This window comes from Macaca thibetana, chromosome 2 (assembly GCF_024542745.1).
Source record: "Macaca thibetana thibetana isolate TM-01 chromosome 2, ASM2454274v1, whole genome shotgun sequence".
NCBI classification, from domain to species: Eukaryota; Metazoa; Chordata; class Mammalia; order Primates; family Cercopithecidae; genus Macaca; species Macaca thibetana.
In genome coordinates, this window is record NC_065579.1 from 32,356,060 (window position 1) to 32,371,535 (window position 15,476).

General features: G+C 38.3%; 1 protein-coding gene across 12 annotated transcripts in view; it reads left to right on the plus strand.

The window, feature by feature from the left end:
- The window catches only part of ANKRD28 (ankyrin repeat domain 28), a 189,975-nt gene that overhangs the window by 116,390 nt on the left and 58,109 nt on the right, over nucleotides 1–15,476 (plus strand). For all 12 annotated transcript variants that reach the window (XR_007722763.1, XM_050777511.1, XM_050777502.1 and 9 more), the window contains 2 exons: nucleotides 3,807–4,007; nucleotides 5,549–5,636. Coding sequence is in view for 11 of the 12 variants with exons in the window: in XM_050777511.1 (XP_050633468.1) it covers nucleotides 3,807–4,007; nucleotides 5,549–5,636 (289 nt within the window). In the remaining variant the exon portion in view is untranslated. The remainder of the gene's footprint in view (nucleotides 1–3,806; nucleotides 4,008–5,548; nucleotides 5,637–15,476) is intronic.

Here is a 15,476-nt window from a genome sequence, read left to right on the forward strand (position 1 = left end):
TATCGTTACTTATTTTCATTTAAGTCCTGAGAGCAAAAGTAGCTATGTTTATTACATTTAACAGAAAATATAGCTATGGCCACAGAGAGATGGGTTTTTCACTGATGGCTTTTGGTTTATATTTTTGAGATACCATGGGAGAACTAAATCCTGTGCAAGCTGATTGGAGTGACTGTTTTCTAAATTCTCGTAAGGACAGAATAGCTAGCACAGTGATAGATGCATAGGAGAGAACTTAATTTAGCACATACAGTACTACCTTAAGGGCTTAATTATCTCACTGAACCTATGTTAAGAGAGACTGCTTCAGGTTAAATATCCCAGACACCCCAACTCTCCTTCAGTGACATAGTTTCCACACTACCTCCTACTAGCTGGCTGTCTCAGTCTGTCTCTACTACTATGATTTCTGACTGTCATTCTTTAAGAGTAGCATGTAGTTCAGCTCTGTGTAAATGCTGCGGATTTTTCTGAATAAATGGATATCCGAGTATTAGGAGTTGGGTTTTTGTTTGTTTTTGGGTGGGTGGGGGTGTGTGTGTGTGTGTGTGTGTGTGTGTGAAAAAAGCCAAATCACACTACTGGAGAGCATACAACTTACATTTTAACCTAATCAGGAATTACATTTTAGGTCTATCAAGATAACTGAGTTTAAATTCTATTATCACATGAGATATTGTGTGGTCTCTCCAAGCTTTGTGTTTATTTGCAAATATGTTAAGCGCTTGTTTTTCCTGTACTTTCCTTCAAATCAATGGTAAGAAATGCTAAAAAAGATAAAACCAAAGGGGAAAACTGGTACTGTGAAGCCTCTTTTATACTGACCCCAAGGTAATAATAAATACTCTCTGAGTACAGTTGTTTAACCTTCAGTCATTATCCTGTATTTCATAATTCGTTTGAATTAATGTCATGGAATGTTTACTTTTTAAAAAATCGAGACACACAAGCAGCATTTCTTACGCATACTGTGAAAATTTAGAATTTAGATTACTATGATAATATTTTTTGTTAATAAAATCATCTGTGCCTTTGGTTATCCCAATATTATTTTCTATGTGCTTATGATGATACACTGATAATATGATGTAGAATTATCCTAGGGTGTGAAATCAGGCTCTTTGATTTGTAGTTCTAGAAATTCACCTCTTCTTTTTTAATGTCTCTAGCCTTTAGGGATTTTCTTCAGTTTTCTCTGATTTTTCAAAGACCACTGCTATTGTGATCTGACATGTATTACTCTGAGTAGGAAATAATGGGCTCAGGGTTCACACCTTGATCTGTCTTGATACTGTAGTGTCTTAATTGCTATGTTTATTGCCTTATTTAGGTGCCCACTTACCTCCACTCACCTACTATGAACCAGATTTGTTACTGCTTTTTAATGAAACAAAAATGTAGAATTGATTTTCCTGTTTTTACTAATGGAACATAAGTATTCCCAAACTTTCCAGAAGCTTTAATGTTTGTATTGTGAATTCCAGAATGGGAGTGAATAAGGCAAGGCTGACATCTCTAGTATTCTTTGTTTGCCCAGTTTATCCAATTACAAATTATTCATTTTATTTTAAATTATTTGTTATATCCACTAACATGCCTACTAACATTTCCCAATATAGTGTTAGTTTTAGATCCCCCAAGTCACAGTGTACTCTTCTCAGAGGTGAGGATCAGGAATCTTGATAGTGTTTATACCTTGTTTTCCATAATTTTGTGAGTGTTCTATATCTATTCTTCTTTCCATATTCCTTTTTAAATTGAAATATAACTTACAATTAAAATGCACCCTTAAGTTTTGCCAAATGTATACACTTGTGTAACCTTTATCCCAGTCAAGATGTAGAAGATTTCTGTTACCTGGCAAGTCCCCTCATGTCCCTTTTCATTCAGTCTTCCCTGTCCCCAGAGGCAACCGGTGTTCTGATTTCTCTCAGCATAATTTCCGTAATTCTAGAACTTTATAAAAATGGAATCATACAATATGTATTCTTGTGTCACGACTTCTCTTGTTCAACGTTTTTGAGATTTATCCATGTTTCATGCATTATTGGTTCATTTTCATTGCTGAGGAATATTATAGTACAGATATACTATTTGTTTATCCATTTTTCTATTCATGAACATTTGCATATCTGGTTTTTGGTGGTTAGGAATAAAACTGCTATGAGCATCCTTGGATGGACTTTTTAAAAATTTCTTTTGGATAAATCACTGTTGTGGAATTGTAGAGTGATAGGCCTCCATATATCTTTGATTAGCTGGCTGACTTCCTTCGCAATTTGATAGATAACTGGGCATCTCTTCAGTCTTTTGCCAACCCTATTAAGTACTGGTGCGATTTCCCATGTTTCAAACAGTTCCGACTACTTTTTATTTCAGAGGCCTAAAATGGTATGGGTGATTCATGGCTAATAGTATTTTGTTCAGTCTTCCTGGATGCTCTGTATATTTATAGCTATTTTCACTTTCTAACACTTTTCATGTACATTAGTTTATTGTGCTTTATAGCATACTTGAAAAGAGTGGTAGCAGATGTTATTTCCCCCACCCCCATCTTCTTTGCAGATAAGAACATTTAGGGTTAGTTTTATAGGACTTGAATAGTATGCCTTGTAAATAATAGAATTGACATGAGAACCCATATTCTGTTTTGGTTTTGGTCGTTTTCATTTTCATATGTAGTTTGGCATTCATTTACCAAAAAGTAGGATTATCACTGAAAGGAGAAAAATTTTGCTGAGTTTAGTTCTGATTATATTGGTTAATGTTAAGGCCTACTGAATTCCTTGGAATTCTGCCATGAGTCCAATTTAGAGAGGTAGTGTTGTGAGGTTTTCCATGCGCTTCTGGGAGATAAATCCTTTGGACAGTAGACTCTTAAATTGCCTTAACTTTCTCTCTCAGCAGCACTGCAAAAACAACTTCGTATATGTTGTGTCTTTTTTTTTTTTCCTCCATGAAATCGATCCTAGTGATTTTTCATTTTGTAAAATATAGCCTGTATAATACATTGAGTATGTTTTTAATTTTTATATATGCAATGTAAAGTAATAAATATATTACTTAAAATTGTTCAAAGAGCCAGGCGTGGCTCTACAACTGGCTCACGTTTGTAATCCCAGCATTTCGGGAGGCCCAGGCGGGAGGATCACTTGAGGAGTTTGAGACCAGCCTGGGCAACATAGCAAGACCTTGTCTCTACAAAAAAAATAAAAAATTAGCCAGGCGTGGTGGCATGTACCTGTAGTCCTAGCTACTCAGGAAGCTAAGGTGGGAGGATCACTTAAGCCAAGGAATTTGAAGTTACAGTGAGCTATGATTGCTCTACTGCACTCCAGCCTGGGCAACAGAGTGAGATCCTGTCTCTTAAAACCAAAAAACTATTTATTCAAAGTATAAATTGTATCTTGTTACCTATAAGAATAAGATATAAGAAATGAATTTTTTTGAATAATAGTTGTTAGTATTTCTTCTTGCATATTTTGATAGGAATGTTTATGCATTTAATGGTAGGGTAGGGAAAGGGAATATTTGATCTTGATGCATCTTATATGGCTCTGAGTACTCTGAGTATCGCCTTTACATTCAAAATGTTTTGTTTCCTTGGGTAAATTCCTACTTGTTTATAGTGAGTTCTATGAGAGCTTTTTTATTTTCTTCATATGTAGATTTATACACAATACACAAAAAATGTAGATTTATGCACATATATATTTATACACAAACACATGCACACTATATATAGAAATAACTTCTGAAACTCTTACTCATTTGTCTTTTATAACTTTTATCTTCATATGTTTTAGGAAGCAGTTCAGGTACTTTTGAAGCATTCTGCAGATGTTAATGCTCGAGACAAAAATTGGCAAACCCCTTTACATATAGCTGCTGCTAATAAAGCTGTAAAGTGTGCTGAAGCTTTGGTACCTCTTCTGAGTAATGTAAACGTATCTGATCGAGCAGGGAGGACTGCTTTACATCATGCAGCTTTCAGTGGACATGGTGAGGTAGGTGGCATTCAGTGATTTTTCTCTCCTTCTGTCCACCTCCCCCCACCCCCCAGTTATTAAAGAACTTGCATTTTTGCATAGTAAAAGCATACAAAACTGTTTTTCTTTCTCATTTTTGTCTAATTTTGCCTCCTTTTATAACTTTCTTAAGTTTAGAAATGTATTTAGTAGATACTACTTGTGCACCGTCAACCTGGGGTGACCAAGGAGAACACTGCCAACTCTTCTAACACAACAGGAAAAGTATGTTCTATTATTGTGAGAGGAAAAAATATGTGAAGACAGAGATATGTTATTGTTCTTCCAGAAGTACCAGAAGTAGAGTAAATAGCAAAGGAAGGCAGAATTTAGAAAACATGCTTTTTAGTAGTTTATTAACATTTAATCAAGAGAATTCTTTAGTGACAGAACCATCAAAACAATTTAAGAAAATTGCTATTTAGTTATCTTACACAACAGATGTTGTCTGTGGCAGGTGTTGTCATAGCAAAGGTTGGAGTTTATGTGTATGCTGAAGATTTGTAGAAGGTAACAGAAGAACCTTTGAAGCCAACTTGTCTAGTCTTTCATTTTTGTTGCAGGGATAGGAACTCATAGGTAAAGTAACATTCCCAAGATTCTGTGGCTGGGAGCTAGTGGCTGTCATGTCTTTTTCAAAGTAGTTCCCACTTCTCTACAGAGGATATATTCGTGGACCCCCTATGGATGCCTGAAACATTGGATGGTACCAAACCCTATAGATACTATGTTTTTTTTCTATACATACCAATGATAAAATTTAATTTATAATTTAGGCACAGTAAGAGATAATAATAATAAAGTGGAACAATTTTAATACAAGTTACATGAATGTAGTCTGTCTCTCAAAATATCCCACTAACTGCAGTGTAGTCACCTATTTTCAGACTATGGTTGATGGCAAGTAATTGAATGCAGAAAGCGGAACTGCAGATAAGGGGAGACTACTGTACTTCTCTGATTTTGCAATATAAAGAATCCTTAACTGCAGTTAAGGTTTTAGATGTATCCCTATTTGAAATCTGCAGTAGCCTTCCAGTGGAGAAATTATCGTAAATATGGTTAGTTGCAGTTACTATTTTTGGTACACACAGACTATGCAGTGACCTTCAGGTCTAATTATATTATAGGCACTATGTTTGTGTTTGAATTAAGTTTAAGACATTTCTAGAATGCGAATGCACTTTTAACATTTTGGACTATGAATAGGAACAAAACCTCTTATTAAATATTCAACCTTAGACTTTCCAGATTTGTATTTAGTTCATAAAATACCAAGGCGCAAAGTGGCATCCTAAGAAGGTACTGATGCCTGACTTCAGTAGTACCCACAGTTAACCATTTTTTCATATATTGTCCTGTTATGTTAAATGACCTTCAGTATTTAGTCTAGCTCCTTCTGTTCAGCAACTGCAGAAATTTAGTGCCAGAGAAATTAAGATAAGTAACTGTCACAAATGTACACTCATAGACAGTTGTGCTTCACAATTTTTATGACACCGTGTTTACTTTTATTCCAGATGGTCAAACTACTCTTGTCTAGAGGTGCCAATATTAATGCTTTTGACAAGAAAGATAGGCGTGCTATCCATTGGGCAGCATATATGGGTATGTACTTTTTAAATTTAGTTTTTGGTATTATAGATTTAGAAAAGTTGTACATTTCAAGTTCTTGCTGTTGATATAACATTTGTCTTTAAGGGTACTGAAAAGCTACACAGTATCTGAGTTTGATGCCCAGGTAGAACAACCCTGGTAACGGGGGAGGTTTGGAGTGAAAAGCTGTTTGAAATTAAATCCATTTACCTTTAAAGGAAGAGACGTCCCAGACACAGGCTAGAGTAAATAATTTAGGACTGATGTTTACTAAAGCCCATTCTCATACCCATTTTTGTTTGTATGAGAATATTAAGGTAAAAGTAACAAAGATACATTAAGAAGCCTATTATTTTGGGCCAACCAGTGGATTAAATATGTGTTATCATGTTTGATTTCTATAATAGTAATTTTATAGAAAGAAACTGGGGCTTGGAATACAGACTTTTCTGCTGTAACCTAATATATATGCTCTTGAAAAATCTTACAGTCTGCAAAATTGTACTCTAAAACTAATAGAGCTCATGGGAATAATAGGCCTGGGGTAGACCACCCAAAACCTATGCAACTGTGACCACAGCATTAACAGAAACATTAATTGGTTCTTGCAGAGCCCGGGAGGCAAATCAGCCTATGACAGGATATTTTAAAATGCACCCAAAAACAGCAGAATGGAAATGCTCGCTTCTGGTTGCTAAAACTGCAGAGGAAGGTAGATCTCTAAGTGTAGAGGAAGTACACCTTGCCATAAATCCTTTAAGTCATATAAGGCTGGGGTTGTGCCTCTGGGAAGAAGCCATGGATGTAGACATTCATTTTTCAAGGTTCTTAAAACAGCTGAAAGAACTCACTTTGCAGCCATAGAGCTCAGGGCTTTTTTTCTTCCTGCCCGAGGTTATAATTCTGTGCTTCTGCTCTTTTAACTCCTGGGTGGGAAAAAGCGCATATGAACTGACATGTTTTCTGTGTAATACTTGTATCATTCCTTGATTTACCAGTCACATTACCTGATTACACAGACATCTAGCTAACCACTTTTCTTAGAGCCATAGCTTATCCTCATTACTTTCTGTTCTTAGTTTTGTCTTTTCTTGACTCTCATTTAAAAAATAAAAGATTAACAGAAGATTGAATAGAGGAATTTTAACTCAAGAGCTATATAGTCCATCCCTCATATATGTGGAGGATTGGTTCCAGGACCACCTGCTTATACCCAAATCCTTGCATACTGAAGTCCCACAGTCAGCCATGGGGAACTCATGTGTACAAAAAGTTGGCTTTCCATGTATAAGCATTTCACATCCCCTGAATACTGTATTTTGAACCACATGTGGTATTAAAAAATCCATGTATAAGTGGACCCATACAGTTCAAACCTTTGTTATTCCAGGGTCAACTGTATAATATGTAAAATAGATACAAACCAGTTATAATACATTCTTTCTAGATAGGTAAGTCTATACCTATATGTCTGTATATATCAAACCAGTTATAGATACCCACAGGACCCCAGGAAGTCCTATGCCTATAATGAAAACAACCAAAAGCAGTAGAATCCTTTTTTTTCCTTTTTTAAGAAAAGTTTTGAAAATCATTATTCAATTTCAGTATAGTTACTCTGAAAAAAAAATTCTACATAGGTATGCTAAATTAAAGATCATGATATACAAAACCCACTTTCATTACCAATAAAACATTTAAAATAAGGTGTCAACACTGATTTTTTACAAAAGCAACAGCACTCATGCATCAGATACTGTAGCTTATCTCTCTCCTTTGTATCAAAATTACATTTTGAGAAATGATATCAATTGAATACATGAAATATTATAACTGAAGATTAGTCACATAAGGCATGATTAATTTTAAGAAATGATAGTTAAAACAAAATGCCTTCACTATTTCTAACAGTGTGTCCACAGAAAAGAAAAATATAGTCAAAATTAAGCAGATAAATGATGAAGTTGGGAATACACGGTGATATGTCGTTTTTCGTTCCTTTTCCAATCAGCCCCAGAGGGCAATCGCAGATCAGCTCAACACAACCAAAGTGAGCATGGTGATTTCCCACTCTTGCTTATCCCCATATGACAGTATTTCTCCTTTGGAAAGGTTCTTCAGTAGTTCGTAAGAGTATTTCAGAGGTCCAAGGTGAGCAAGAAGCTGAAGTAATCTGTAGTTAGCAAACAAGTAATACTGCAGATGTGTTTTTGCTTTTTTGTTTTTGTTTTTGAGACAAGAGTCTTGTTCTGTCGCCCAGCCTGGAGTGCAGTGACACGATCTCAGCTCACTCCAAAGTCCACCTCCCAGGTTCAAGCAATTCTTGTGCCTCAGCCTCCCAAGTAGCTGGAATTATAGGCACCCGCCACCACACCTGGCTAATTTTTTTGTATTTTTAGTAGAGACGCGATTTCACCATGTTCTCCAGGCTGGTCCTCAAACTCCTGACCTCGGGTGATCGGCCTGCCTCTGCCTCCCAAAGTGCTGGGATTACAGGTGTGAGCCACTGCGCCTGGTCTGGAGATGTCTTAAAGCAGCCATCTCCTTTTTCTTCTAATACTTTCCACATATCTGCTACAAGGATTTGGGCTTGTTTGTAAAAAGAAACTTTTTTCCCCTCAAATGTGAAAAAAATGTGCCTCCAGACGTTTTCAACAGAATATTCCTGGCTTCATCAAGAATCCAATGCCACTCTTCTGTCAAAGGCATGAGAGGAAACGTCTGTTTCAGAATGAAGTATGTGCCGAACTTGATCTAGGGTTACTGTGGCATAGTATGAGGTACTAGTAGTTGGTATCCCTTTGCTGAGGGATCTGTTAACTGCCGTGACTGCAGGGACCAATACCATATGTTCTCCCCAAAAGCAGGACTTTTGCTTGTCCTGCTCTGACCAAATAGGAGATAAGGTTAAGTATGTCTGTCATTGACTGTGGTCTTTACCAGCTCCCCTGGGATTGGGATTTAGCTCATGAAGCATCTTCCACCTCTCCACATAGAGCTCTGGTGTCTTCACCTTGGCCAGCAGCAGTTCTGCCACCCTGTGTATGTATGCCTCTGCTTTCAGTGAACACATCCCAACTGTTTTCTGCAGTGAATTTATTTTAATTCCCTGGGTATTAGAAGACAGTGCGTTCTCCCCCTCCCCTTTCAGACCATGGAGTGATGCTTTTGACCTCCACTGGGGCAAACTCTCCTTTCTAAGCGGGCAACATCCCCAGTCCCTCTGTACTTCAGAATTTTCTACCCACTATGGGATCATCACCCTAAACAGGGGTCCCGCTTTCTGTGGGAGTAGCACTGAGAACTGAGCGCAGCTAAGGTACAGCCTTTCTTCCATCACATTTGCATGACTAGGAAACTGTAGACACCATGTAGCCATGCACTGGGCAGAAGCCCGAGAATCCATATTGCATTGCAGTTCTGACCTTTAGTGTGAGTGTAAAGGAAGATTAAAAAAGGAACATCCTTTTCAAATGTCCACCCCACCTTTTTTTTTTCTTTTTCTTTTTTTTTTTTTTTTGAGACAAAATTTCACCCTTGTTGCCCAGGCTGGAGTGCTGGAGTGCAATGGCGTGATCTCAGCTCACTGCAACTCTGCCTCCCAGGTTCAAGCAATTCTCCTGCCTCAGCCTCCTGAGTAGCTGGGACTACAGGCACCTGCCATCACACCCGGCTAATTTTTGTATATTTAGTAGAGATGAGGTTTCACCATGTTGACCAGGCTGGTCTTGAACTTCTGCAAATGTCCCTATTTTTAAAGCTGAAAGCTTGGTGCATGGTGGTTTACACTAAAGATAGCTGCTAGTTATGTACTGGGCCATTTTCTTGTGTTAATTGAAGGTAATATAGCCAAAAGCAAGTTCCCTATTGCATCCTAAGGTCCCTTTCTCACAGCCTGTAGATTTTCATCTCGGTCTTTCTGAATATTCTGGTGTGGCTTACTCTTCAAGACAGGAACAACTAGGTTATGTGATGTAAAACTGTACATCTTACGTTAAGAGGCTTACATGTTAAGCAGAGTGCATCACGCCTTTTACCTACTAAGAATTAAGCTTGGCTAAACAACTGTTTTCATACAACTGAAGGTCAGGAGGATTTTGCAGGTTACCTCTAGTTGAGCTCCCAGAATAGTTGAATGTGTGTATTTCAGGGGGGCCAGAATGGCTTTGTTGTTTCTCACCCGCTAAGTGTCACTTTAGGCCTCTCAGTTGAGGTTGAAAAGGAAATTCTGTGTTTCTTGGACCTCACCACAAGTTTTAGTTTATTTTATGCTACTAAAATTAAATGTCCTAGACTGGGTAATTTATAAATAATAGAAATTTATTTCCTCACAGTTCTGTAGGCTGGGAAGTCCAAGATCAAGGCATTAGCATCTAGTGAGGGCCCCCTTGAAGCATCACATTGTGGGGAGTCAAACTCATCTTTTCTAAGTTGCTCACTCCCAAAATAGCATTGTTTGTTCATGAGGACAGAGCCCTTATTGCCTAATCACCTCTTAAAGTTCCTACCTCTTAACACTGTTGCCTTGGGGATTACACTTCCAACATATGAAATTCGGAGGACACATTTAAACCATAGTACCATATAGCACTGCCCATTTAATTTGTGAGCATAACCAGGCAGAGATTTATAATTACCCTTTTTGTGTCTCTTCCTTCCCTTAAGCACAGAATAAGATGAATACCGACATATAGCTTCTAAAACTGTTGAGCCATTCTAGGAATACAGGATTAAAGAGTTAAATATGTGAAAGTAAGAAGCTATTGGCTGGTCACTGCTGTTACAGACAAACCTAAAGTACAAGCATTGTCACCTCTAGGTTATATTCAGAGAATTCATCAATGTTAGTGTAAGAGACATTGGGGATTATGTGTAGTCTTGTAATTTATTTATCCCAGTTTTTCCTTATTAGCCCTGGCCTTCTATTTCCTGGTTGAGGCTCCGTTAATTTCCTTTTAGGCCCTACCTCTTATACTTAATGCTATTGAATTATTTGTCATTGTTCTGTAGCACCCCACCTCATCTCCAAATGAACTGATCATTTTCTTCTTCCCACCTTGTGCTTGCTCCTGCCATCAAACTTTTCAAGGTCCCTTTACATGTTCATTTTTACTGTTGCTTTCAGTACTTTTAGAAGTTTAGCCTCAGTTACCAAGTTTAGCCTCAGATTACCTTATTATGATGACTTTGACACAGAAGGTACTGAATAAATATTTTTTACCTTGGGCTGGGCATAATTGCTTATGCCTGTAATCCCAACACTTTGGGAGGCCAAGGTGGGAAGATCCTTGAGCCAGGAGTTGAAGATCAGCCTGGGCAACATAGCGAAACCCTCTCTCTACCAAAAAAAAAAAAAATTAATATTAGCTGGGTGTGGTGGCACACACCTCACTTGAGCCCAGGAGGTCGAGGCTGCAGTGAGCTGTGATCGTACCACTGCATTTCAGCCAAGGTGACAGAGCCAAAACCCTGTCTCAAAAAATGTTTAATTGATTTTTTAAAATTAACAACTCATTGCATTATTTCTTTTCTAGAAACATAATAGTAGATATTTCTTTTTCATATTGAAATGGGTGGAAAGAGGCTGAAAATATCTACTTTAATTGATAATTTGTATATAAACAACTGAATCTGCCTGATTCTTTATGCATCTTGCAGTATCCTGGGTTAATTTTTTTGAGGGAGGGGTGCCTCTGTTTGAAAGCCTCATTTTATAATTTGTTAACTTTTTATAGAGTCATTCTCTATGAGGGGATTTTAAAAATGACATCACAAGCAATTTCTTTAATGTAACTAACATATATTGGGCGCTTGTTTTGTATGCTGCTCTTGGCCTTATGGAACATATCAAGAAGTAGAACAGTCTTCTGAAAGTATATATTTGGGGATTCATGCACAAAAAGTAATTAAAGAGTTAGTAATGATTCTGTTTAAGAAACATCACAAGGCTTATAGGGCTTCTAGGGAAGAGAGTTGATTGGGTTGGTCAGGAAAGGTTGGGTCTGACATGTTTCTTCAAGGATTAGTATAATAGCAATGATTGGGAGGAGACATCCAAGCAGAATGTTCCACATAAAGAAGGTGTTTCATGAACAAAGACACAGAGGTGGGAAGGATTGTGGGAGGAGGAGAAAGCACTGTGTAATCTAATCTGACAAATAAGTGACAAGTTACAAAAGGAGAATAGTGGTTCTCTCACCTTCCAGATACATGGCCCCCTTCCTGGCCTTTTTGTGTGGTTGGGTGGGGCCTAGGACTAGTTCTGGCTAATGAATGAAAGCAACAGTGGTCTGGGCTGGAGCATTTAATTACTGATAGGAAACGCTGCAGTCTGTTTCCCCTTCTGGCACAGTGACCAGCCACATTCAAGATGATGTCAGTTACATGAGCCTGGGTCCTTGAGTAACTGAGCAGAGCCCTCTTGCCAACCTGTTATGGTTGAGAGAGAAATAAAAACATTATTTAAGCCACTGAGATTTGGGAGTTGATTGTTAACCATCACACAGTATAACCAACCGGTTCCTCATGGTTACACTGGTGAGTAGTAAACTAAATTGGTTAAGGAGATCTGGTGGAAATTATAAGGAAAAAGAGGTTTTTGGGTGCATGTTCTAAAGACCTAACATTCTGAAGAAACAAGCCCAAGAAACTCCCAGATTGAAACAATTCCAGTAAGGCAGAGATCAGAGAGATTGTGGGGTTGGTGCTAAACTACCACAACAAAGCAAGTATCTCAATAAGGAAATCACAAAAATTTTTTGGTTTCCCAGTGCATATAAAAGATACGTTTAGTCTGCCTGCAGTGGCTCACACCTGTAATCCTAACATCTTGGGAGCCCAACGTGGGAGGACTGCTTCAGGCCAGGAGTTCAAGACCAACCTGGGCAACATAGCAAGACCCTCTCTCTACAAAAAAATTTAAAAATTAGCCCAGTGTGGTGGCATGCATCTGTAGTCCTACCTACTCAGAAGGCTGAGGTGGGAGGATCACCTGAATCCAGGAGTTTTAGGTTGCAGTGAGATGTGATCACACCACTGCACTTCAGCCGGGGTGACAGAGCAAGACCCCGTTTCTAAAAATAATCAATTCATTACAAAATATGTTTATGCTATACTATAGTATATTAAGTGTGCAGTAGCAGTACATCTAAAACAATGTACATGTCGTTTTTATTCATTTTCAGTGTTCTTGTCTTAAAAAATACGTTATTGCTAAAAAAAAAAATGCTATCATATGAACCTTTAGCAAGTCATAATCTCTGCTAATGGAGAGTTTTGCCTCAATGTGAATGGTTGCTGAAGGTTTGGATGGCTGTGGCAATTCCTTGAAATGAGACAAAGATGTGCTGCATTGATGGACTCTTCCTTTCACAAAAGGTTTCTCTGTAGCATGGCAAGCTGTTTGATAGCATTTTACCCACAGTAGAATTTCCTTCAAAATTGGAGTCACTTCTCTAAAAACCTTGTTGTCATTTCAGCAACATTCACAGTATCTTCGGAAGTAGATTCCATCTCACAAAACCACTGTCTTTACTCATCCATAAGAAGCAACCCCTTATCTGTTCACATTTTATCATGAGATTATAGCAATTCAGGCACATCTTCAGGCTCCACGTCTTATTCTAGTTCTCTCGCTATTTCTACCACATCTGCAGTTATTTCCTTCACTGAAGTCTTGAATCCCTCAAAGTCATCCATGAGGGTTGCAATCACCTTCTTTCAAACTCCTGTTGATATTAATACTTTGACCACCTCCCATGAATCAGAAATGTTTTTTGTTTTTTGTTTTTTGTGGGTTTTTTTGACAGAGTTTCGCTTTGTTGCCCAGGCTGGAGTGCAGTGGTGTGATATTGGCTCACTGCAGCCTCTACCTCCTGTGTTCAAGTGATTCTCCTGCCTCAGCCTCCCAAGTAGCTGGGATTACAGGTGCCTGCCACCACGCCTGGCTACTTTTTGTGTTTTTAGTAGAGACAGAGTTTCACCATGTTGGCCAGGCTGGTCTCGAACTGTTGACCTCAGGTGATTGACTTCCCAAAGTGCTGGGATTACAGGCGTGAGCCACCACACCTGGCCAAGAATGTTCTTAATGGCATCTAGAATGATGAATCCTTTCCAGAAGGTTTTCAATTTACTTTGTCCAGATGCATCAGAGGAATCACTATGGCAGCTATATCCATGTCAAATGTTATTTCTTAAATAAAAAGACTTTGCAAGTTGACATTACTCTTGGTTCAGGGACAACAGAGTGACTGTTGTGTTAGCAGGCACAAAAACAACAGTAATCTCCTTGTCTATAAGAGCTCTTGGGTGGCCAAGTACATTGTGAATAAGCAGTAATATTTTGAAAGGAATCTTCTTTTTTCTGAGCAGTATGTCTCAACAGTGGGCTTAAAATATTCAGTAAACCGTGTTATAAACAGAGGTGTTGTCATCCAGGCTTTGTTCCATTTTAGAGCATAGGCAAAGTGGATTTAGCATAATTCATGTGGGCTGTGGAATTTTCAGAATGGTAAATGAGCACTGACTTAACTTAAAGTCACTAGCTGCGTTAGCCTCTAACAAGAGAGTCAGCCTGTCCTTTGAAGTTTTGATGGCAGGCATAGATTTCTCTCTAGCAATGAAAGTCCTTGATGGCATCTTCCAATAGAAGGCTGTTTCATCTACATTGAAAATCTGTTGTTTAATGTAGCCACCTTTATTAATAATCTTAGATCTTTTAGATAACTTGTTACAGCTTCTATTAATACATCAGCACTTGCTGCTTCACGTTGCACTTTTATGTTATAGGGACATCTTTTTTCATTAAACCTCATGAACCAACCTTTGCTCCATCAAAGTTTTCCTCTGTAGCTTCCTCACCTCTCTCAGCCTTCATAGAATTGAAGACAGTTAAGGCCTTGCTCTGGATTAGGCTTTGGCTTAAGCGAATGTTGTAGCTGTTTGGTCTTCTATCCGGACCACTAGTACTTTCTCTGTATCAGCAGTAAGGCTACTTAGCTTTCTTTTCGTTAGTCCATTCACTGGTAGCATGTTTAATTTTCTTGAAGAATTTTTCTTTTGCATTCACTACTTGGTAACTTTGTCACAGGAGGCCTAGATTTCATTCTGTCTCACCTTTCAACATGCCTTTCTCACTAAGCTTAATCATTTCTAGCTTTTGATTTAAAGTGAGAGATGTGCAACTGTCTTTCACTTGAACACTTAGTGGCTGCTGTAGGGTTATTATTTGACCTAATTTTAATACTATTGTGTCTGAGTGAAGAGGAAGGTCTGAAAAGGAGATAGATGAGGGAATGGAGTAGTTGGAATACACATTTATTAAGTTAACCACTTTTATTGGAGACAGAGTCTCACTCTGTCATCCAGGCTAGAGTGCAGTGATGTGATCTCGGCTTACTGCAACCTCCACTTCCGGGGATCAAGCGATTCTCGGGCCTCAGCCTCCCGAGTAGCTGGAAATACAGGTGTGTGCCAGCATGCCCAGCTAATTTTTGTATTTTTAGTAGAGACAGGGTCTCACTATTTTGGCCAGGCTGGTCTCGACTCCTGACCTCAGGTGATCTACCCGCCTCAGCCTCACAAAGTGTTGGGAGTACAGGCGTGAGCCACCATGCCTGATCAGTTCACCACTTTATATGAGTTCAGTTTGTGATGCCCCAAAACAATTACAGTAGGAATGCCAAAGATCAGTGATCACAGATCACCATAACAGATAAAATAATACTGAAAAAGTTTGAAATATTGGCAAGAATAACCAAAACGTGACACAGACACATGAAATGAGCACATGCTGATGGAAAAAATGATGCCAATAGACTTGCTTGACACAGGATTGCCACAAACTTTCAATTT